The 8555-nt window shown below is 39.6% G+C and overlaps 1 protein-coding gene across 1 annotated transcript; it reads right to left on the bottom strand.

Annotated features, from left to right (window-relative positions):
- Nucleotides 1-781: 781 nt before the first annotated feature.
- Nucleotides 782-7826, bottom strand: LOC130090479 (uncharacterized). The gene is made up of 6 exons (XM_056257871.1): nucleotides 7679-7826; nucleotides 6774-6852; nucleotides 6053-6116; nucleotides 2244-3898; nucleotides 1768-1831; nucleotides 782-1548 (listed from the first exon to the last, which is right to left on the bottom strand). Exons 3-6 carry the CDS (start codon nucleotides 6109-6111, stop codon nucleotides 804-806), a joined length of 2523 nt encoding a protein of 840 aa, XP_056113846.1. The 5' UTR covers nucleotides 6112-6116; nucleotides 6774-6852; nucleotides 7679-7826; the 3' UTR covers nucleotides 782-803.
- Between the last annotated feature and the right edge of the window lie 729 nt (nucleotides 7827-8555).

Genomic DNA, 8555 nt, shown 5'->3' with positions numbered 1-8555 from the left:
AATACATATTCATGTCTCCACCGGTAGAATTACCCTTTAACGCATTATAGTCCTTCACGTCTATTGCGATCTCAAAAATCCTGCCAGTTAATAATACTGCAAAAACACAGTCCTGAAGTGTCAACTAGTCTCTCCCTGTGAAGGCCTCCTTCCCTTTACCTCTGTACAGATAAAACGTTGTCGGGATAATTCCGGTTCACGTGGCTACGCAGACTCGACAAAAAATTCTGTGTTATAAATGTTTAAGACCAGACAAGTAGTTTGTTGAGGGTTGATTTGTGAAGAAGGACTGCACGCCTGCGCACATATATATTTAAACGCGTAGACCTATGGACTAAACACATGATGCGCATGTGCACGCCGTCTGCGTTTTTGAGGTTTGAGCAGAGATAACGGATAATCGTTTGCACCTTCAAAGCTATTTCAGGGACTGCGTTCTCGAGACACAGGCACTGTTGTTGTGCGGATGGGTGGTCGGAGCGTGTTAAGGGTTTTCTGTTAGAACGGTTTCGTGTTAGCGGCCCCTAAGATAATAATTAATGATCATCGCAACGGAAGTGGATCAATCAATACTAACTTTAGCTGGACAATAACTTTATCCTAATGCTGTTGTAAACCCTAAACAATCTGTTACAGTAATTTCTATTATCACTGTAAAGCTGCTTTGAAACAGTCCATACTGTTACTGTAAAAGCACTTTATAAATGAAGGTGACTTGACTTGTCTTCTGTCAGCTGGATCGGGTAACAGCTTTTGTCTCAGTCCTTCATATTGTTTTGGTTTGTCAGGTTGTAACTTTTATCCTAGTAAATTACTATTTTGTCTTTTGTTTTCTCAAGTTTATCAACGATGTTCTGTAGCTGATGAATTAATTTCCTCATTTCAACCATGAGTTTCCCAGCCTTTGATGTCATCTCACTTTCGTCTATGTGTCCAGGTATGGCTGTTTCTGCAAGTCTGTTCATGTCATTGAGCACACTGGTATTTTTAAAAACTGAGAACATGTCAAGCACAAGGCCAAACCTGCCATAAACTGCTGTTACTGATGCAATCAAATGTGTAGTTTCAGAAATCTGCGCAGTCAATTCAGCAATGTCTTCTATCCGTATGGCATCTTGCTCGTTCAGTATTTTCTCAGTACGCTTCTGAATGTCTGTCATCTTTTCAGCCATAGGGGTGATTTTATCCTGAAATTCCTCCAGTTCAGCTTCAGCGTCTTGTGTTAATTGTGTCATCTGCCGCTTTTTCTCAGAGCTGCATGTTATGCTTGATATTCCACTGCCTATGATATTCAAAGCACCTATGACAGTAACAGCAGTAGAAAGAAGAGAAGTCCCTAGAGTAAACAGGGCCAGTAATCCCACAATCATTGCAGCAACTCCAGCTATTCCAAACCGTCCTGCGTCTCTGGATCCTTCAGTTGCACGTCTGTAACCCTTCTCAAATGTTTCGATAACACTATGCAGTCTCTCTGTGCACTGCTGGAGTTGAGGATAATCTCTCTCATAGAGGTCGATAAACTCATCTTTGAGACGAATAACTCCAGCTCTAGAGAAAAGAAATATCAAGAGTTTATAATTATAATACAATTTGGAATACAAATGTTTTAATTAATAGTAACCACATTAGTTGATATGTAGTAGGCTTTGTTGATATTATGTCTTTATTCTACACATATTACTTAATTTCAGTATATGTTTTAATATTGCATTTTTAACACCCAATTATGGCAATCTTCTGAATGAATGCATAACAATGTTCTCTCACATTATTTCGGGAGGTTCATCCAAGCTTTTGCGCCGGTGGTGACGAGTGGACGATGCCATTGCTCCTGCAATTATAAACACAAGTAAATACATTATCTGTTTGCGTCAGATTATCCCAAAATGTAACTATATAAAAATACATAAAAGAAAGGTTTTTTTTTTTAATAACAATATGCTTTTTACACAGTTATGTTCAAGCGGAATCACATTATGAAAACATTGATATTGATGCTGCTATTGTTTCAGGTGAGTGCTGCTGTTGTCTATCAGTGTAATTTCCACATATGTAAACAAAATATATATAGTTGCCTATATAAATTATATTAATTTGTCAGTTTCATTGTAATATATTCTTAGGATTCTGGATTCTTTATTTTATACCAAATGGATTTTTGAAAGTTAAAATTAGAAATATAATATATTCAGTGATGTCATAATGGTAATTTTGTTATTGAATTATCATGTATTCATTTTTACCAGTTACACGATTGTCAAGTTGCTTAAATTTTTGCCCAGTGAAATTCATCACATAGCGTAAAGCCCCCTTGTTTTTCCTTTCTTCTCCAGCTTTCCTCAGATCCTCCAGGTTCTTCATCCATTCATCTTTTCCCTCCTCCTTCAGTCTGGGAATCAGGAAATCCAGATGTAGAAGAGTGAAAGCGCTGTCGGCTTTCAGTGCGATCTTACACAGACTCATGATGGCCGTATAAGCTTCATGCAGCAGTCTGGATGTTTCATTTTGAATCTTCTCGAGATCGCTCTTCAGTTTATCTTCTGTTTTTCTTTTATTCTCAGACTCTTTCATGTTTCTTTTATGTTCCTTTGTAATATTTTCAAATATTCTTTTATCAAATCTGGTTTTAGGCTTTTTACCAGTGCGTTCATACTCCTTTTTAAGCTCAATAAATGTCATAGTGACTGTCTTTGTTTCTATCACATATTTTTTATTTTCTCTGACATGTTTGCTGTAATGACACTTTCCAGTACACACAGTGCAGTGGTTGTTTTTCATGACTGCACACCATGAGGGATCTTTCGGCACCCAGCACTCCCACTCATGACAGTTTTCCTCACAGACGGAGCAACAGGTTGCGTAGCTGTTCCACAACCATTCATTTACAAGGGGGACTTTTTCTTTGACAGCTGTTGTGACTGTAAACTGAAATTTTTCGCATTGCTCAATCTTGTCTCTGTTCTCTTTGACAGCTTCCTGAATCTCAGTCAGTTCTTTCATTGTTGACTCCTTCTCAGAGATTCGCTGCGTCAGATTAGAGACACAGGCCTCGAGTCGTCTTCGCTCTTTCAGAACATCTAATGTCATCTCAACACTTTTTCTGTTCTTTTCTTCCAGGAGTTTGAGGAAGTCATTCATGCTTTGCTCTGCCATTTCCCATGATGATCTGAGTGTTTCCTCATATTGTTTGTCTCTCTTTTCTTTCTGCTGGTTATTGAATAAGAAGTGAACAGTTCGTTTTTTCACTTCTCTTCTGCAGGGAATCTGTGCTTTTTTAATGAGTTTGAGAGCATCTGTTGAACGTCGCCCATCTGACTGTGTGAGCAGAAACACTATGTTCTCCTCTATATCTCTACCAAACAGAGACAGAACTGAGTGAAATATGTAAAGCTCTTTTCCAGAGATTCGATTCTGAGACGCCTTCATCACAAAACACACTGCATCAATGTAATGAATCCCATCCTCATCAGAAAATAATCTGGTCAGATACTCAGCAATCTCTCTGTCTTTCTCGAATCCTTCAGTGTGTCCGAATCCTGGAGTGTCAATGATGGTCAGAGATGTTGGGTTTTCTTCAACAAACGCCTCATAAACAGTGATCTCAGATGTCTGGGATTGTGTTTCATCTATATCTTCTTCATCTTCTGTGATTTGATAAAACTCTTGATCCTCAAACTTCACTCCCAGTAAGTAGTTGATCATGGTGTTGATGATGGTGGTTTTCCCAGCGCCGGTTTCTCCCACCATCAGAATGAGTTTATTCTGTTTGTTTCTGTCTCTTTGGCCATATGTCCATCGTCTGACCTTTCTATTAGTCCCATGAATATATTTTCTTTCAGTTTTTAGTTGGTAAAGCGCTGGTGGACCTGGATTCATTAGTGTGGCATCATGATGTGATCTGCAATAGAGAGAATTAACATGACATTAACATGTGATGATCTCAATCTGTTATTTAATAGTCTACATTGCCTGTAAAGGGACCGATGATCTGCAGTGACAGGATTGTGACAGTTTATTACTGGCAGTGGTGATTTAGTCATGAACAAATACATTTGTTTGAATTATTATTTTAAGCAAATATATAATTCTTGTTTATTTCTCTGCCATGAGGCGGTTGAGTTGCCCTTCAAAGAGGAACTTTGATGCTGAGCTATGGCATAAACTCTATGGGAACATGCACTTCTGCATGAACCAGTGTCTGAAGCATGTGTCTAAACACACCTATTAAATTAGCCGAACACATGGACGTGGTGATTTAGTGTGGCACATTACAGAGACCATAAATAGATGCCTGAAATGCATGTCATCAGCTTCTTTGTCTCCAGAACCCACATGTTTGTTGAGCGTGTGTGTTGTGTGTGTGTAATCATTAGAAAGGATCAGTCTGTGAAAATGTCAGGAAATAAGAATGTGTGAATCTGTGCCCCCGCTTCATTACGGTGGACCATTAGCACAAATATGTAATGTGTATGGAAGAGGAGCATGCAAGGTTTGGCTGATTGTGCTCTTTGCCCAGTCAGGCTAGTATCAAGCATCTGAGACTCAGGTTAATCCTCAAGAAATATTGTGTTTTCTTCCAAACAGAGAACCACTTTTCTAGGCGTGCTTGACCAAGATGCAGGCACATCTGTCTAGCACAGGCAGATTCAATGCTAACCTCTGTGAAACACATCGAGCTAGGCCAGGAGCTTTTAGGTTTCATGGCAGCAGCGGCCAACGTTATACCATTGAACCTATTGCACATGAGACTGTTTCAGTTCTAGCTCAAGAGCAGGGGTTTTCATCCTCTGAATCGTCCTTCCAGGGTCATAAGAGTCACGTATCATGCGATACATGTACTTCAGCTCTGGAAGAGGCCAGGTTTCCTCAACAGGGGCTTGGTACAAGAAGCATGTTGCGGTCACAAGTCTCTCACAGTGAACGCATCTCTAATGGGTGCTGTGCAGATCTCGATGGCTGACTTGTTTGTGATTCCAAGGTGGGGATGAGGGCAGTGTTTCTAGATCTCTCTGAAACACTTCATCTCACAGCTGAGGTGCTATCATGTGTTGGTCCACGCAGACAACACTACGGTATTCTCTACGGTGATTGATGGTGATCATCAATCATCAGGGTGGACTATGTTCGCGCCTCTTTTTCAGGCAAGTACAGTCGATCCATATTCTGGAGTTCTGGTTAGAGTTCGCCAGGACCGAGTCCACCTCATTCTGGTGGCTTCAGTCTGGTCAGCCCGAGATGTATTGTCTCTCCTGGATGGCCTCCCCTGGGAGATCCTAATCCAGAGAAATCTTCTGAATTGGCAACTTTTTATATTGTTGTCTGATGACATACATTTTTGTCATTCCTACCTCTTTGACCGCCCTGTTGGTCTCGTGTTGGAGTTCCTTCAAGAGTGTCTCTCAGCAGGGCTGGCTCTTGCTACCTTAAAGGTTAATGTGGCCGCTATTTCTACTACCAACAAACCCTTAGCCAGAGCTTCTGTTGGGAGGCACAACCTGGTGTCTCAGTTCTTGCGTGGTGGCAGACGGTTGAGGCCTATCTGCCAGTTGTGAGTTCCCTCATGTGACCTATCATTGGTCTTAGAAGCTTTAACAGAAGCCCTATGTGAGCCCTCAGTCTCAGAAAAAAATGCTGACTCTCAAAGTGGCTTTATAAATCTTCAGGCCCTGTGAGTAGCCTCCTCCTGCTTAGACTTTGCTCCAGCTGATGTCAGAGTTATTTTGCACCCTTACATGATGTAGGCCTATGTATGTATAGTGGAAGGTTTGTCTTCTCTGCACACATTTATCAGGTTCTACAGTTTAGACGTGTATTGGTTTGTCCCAAAGCCCAGTCTCTGCTCAACAATTGCTTACAATTGCCTGTGTTTTTACATAGCCTTGTTGGGCAAGCTTCAGACACCGGCTCACACTGAAGCGTTCCCACAGCGTCAACACCGTGACGCAGCATCTCGTTCCCTTCTCTTGCCATCAAAGACTGACGAGTCAACACCAATATAGTGAAAAATACCAATTGTATTTAAGTGAGCAAATGAATAAGAACAAATTCTTACGTCATAGAGAGAGGTTCATCCATGCTGTTTCGCCGGTGGGGGTGCAGAAATGATGACATTGTTGCTGTGATTAAGAAAACACAAGTGAATATATTATATGTTTGTATACCCGTTAATCACATAAAACAACTATTAGGAAAATATAAAAAAATGAGTTGTGTGATCAATTAACAATATTTATATGTAATTTCACTCTTTTTTGTCAATGGTTTTGTCAATTTATGCTGGAATGAGACTGTTTATTACAGCCCTGGTATTAGAGATTAGTTTCAGTCTTGTCTGCCAGGTCTACAACGACATCCAAACTGAGAAACTCTTTAGTTAAGTAATTCGTATGCCAGTATTTTTATTCTGAATTGCTCTTTTGTGTGCTGAGCAATTTGTATTATTTAAACAGCCAAAGTGTTCAGTTCGTCTGGTTAGCATGATGAGCCCCTGCTGTGAAAACCTCAACACCATTCTGTGTCATAACTACGGCTGCCCTCGACTAGAGATTTTTATAGTCGACTAGTAGGCGTTCAATTAAGTGATTAGTCGACTAATCGTGCATTTATATTAAATGCCTTTATATAATACATAGCATAATCCGCCTTTAAGCGCACGCATAAAGCTTGCCACAGCGCACCGACAAACGTAATAATTATGAATGTGTCATCATGAGAAAAACATTATTAACATTTTAATAATGTATAGATAATGTTTTCGGCAACTATGACCTTACCAGGATAGTGTGTAGTAAATGACCTGAAGTCAGCAGTGAAGTGTCATTCTGGCGCAGATTTGGCATCAGTCTTCTTTTGCTGGTGGGGAAAAAAACGTTTCAGATGTTTATTTTAAATGCAAAAAAAAAAAAAAAAACATACTAAAGTACAAATGCATACTATTTGGAGATCGGTTTTAAATTTCTGTTCATATTATCCCCATCTAGATAAATGGACAATTTTCCTTAAATTTAAATCAGGACCCCAGTATAAAACACACTGTCAACTCTTTCCGAATATTTTCTTAATTTTTATTAAAAATAAATGCCTTTCCGATCTGATATGTGATGGGAAAAGGGAGAAGAGCAAGCTCGGCAAAAGACAGATTTGAACTTGGATCACTTTGCATCAAATCTTTCTGTCATGTGTTTTCACAGTCCAGCTTCTTCTGTGATATTGTCTGGCCAAACCAGACATCTGTGGGTGGAGACTTGTCATAACGCTTGGCGTATGAGTTAATGTAAAGAGCCTCTGCCAACCAGGCTGAGTGTAAATAGACACTCCGATAAAAGTAAATATTAGAGGTAGTAGTTCAAACTGCATGCGATGTGTTCATAGACTGTTTTTTTTTTTTAAACTCTGTTTGTCTGTTCCCTGTACTTGTGATTAAATCATATTGTGTAGCTTTTTTTGCAGAAAAAAATAAGACTAAGACAATATAAAAATTTAAAATAGCAATACATTTAATCAGTTTGTGCATTCTCTGGTACCTATAAAGTGGATAAAGGTCACATTCTTCCCCTTCACATCGTAAATGTTGACCATGCCCCCTTTTTTACAGTCTATGGTCACTTTACTCGCAACTTATTGCATAGCAGCACACACAAGCAAACACACACATTCTCACCATTAACACTAGACCAACCTTGCAGTCCTGAAGCTCTTGTGTGTTTGGCGTCCTAATAAACTTCCATGATGAAACCGGAGAAGCTCGATACACCGGCTCGAACTCCACAGGTCGAAACAGAGAAACTCTATGCTTTACAGTTTACAGTGACATGATCAAGACTAAAATATATGAATATAGCTGCGAGCAGCGATTACGGGCCCAAGCCGGTGGCACCGCAACCCCGGTGCCTTTAGTTACCTAAAGGCACCGGAGTGGCGGTGCCGCCGGCTTTGGCCCTTCATCGCTGCTCGCAGCTATATTCATATATATATATATATATATATATATATATATATATAAACAAGCCGGTGGCACCGCCACCCCGGTGCCTTTATATATATATATATATGTCTACATTGTTCAATCACGCCTCACACACACACACACACTTTTGCAGAGCCCACACCAATGCAAGCTCTATAGCACACATCTTCTCAAAGGTCAAAGCGGAGTTACGATATTGCCCGTCATGCACAGTAACCCTAAAGGCACCGGGGTGGCGGTGCCACCGGCTTGTTTATATATATATATCGTATTCTTCTAACTTGTAAAAAACTATTAACTTTTGTTAATATTCAACCATTTCACAACTAACTTTTTTCCATAGATCAAACACAACATAATTATATGGTGGACTGAAACAAAAATTATTAATTAAATAAAATTATTGTTTTCCTCTGAAATAGCAAAAGCATCACACACTAGCTGTACCTGCTCTAAATAAAAAATAGTAATTCAATAAAAATACAAAATCGAACTAAATAAAATAAATTATTACAAAAACAAAATCAAACCAAAGAAAATATATCTTCGAAAAAAAAAGCGAGTGTCATGAGGAAAGGCGCCTCAGGAA

Source organism: Rhinichthys klamathensis, unplaced genomic scaffold (genome assembly GCF_029890125.1).
Source record: "Rhinichthys klamathensis goyatoka isolate OS25496 unplaced genomic scaffold, OSU_Roscu_1.1 h1tg000146l_1, whole genome shotgun sequence".
In the NCBI taxonomy this organism is placed as follows: Eukaryota; Metazoa; Chordata; class Actinopteri; order Cypriniformes; family Leuciscidae; genus Rhinichthys; species Rhinichthys klamathensis.
The sequence above is the reverse complement of the archived record's forward strand: the minus strand, read 5'-3'. Positions and strand labels throughout refer to the sequence as shown.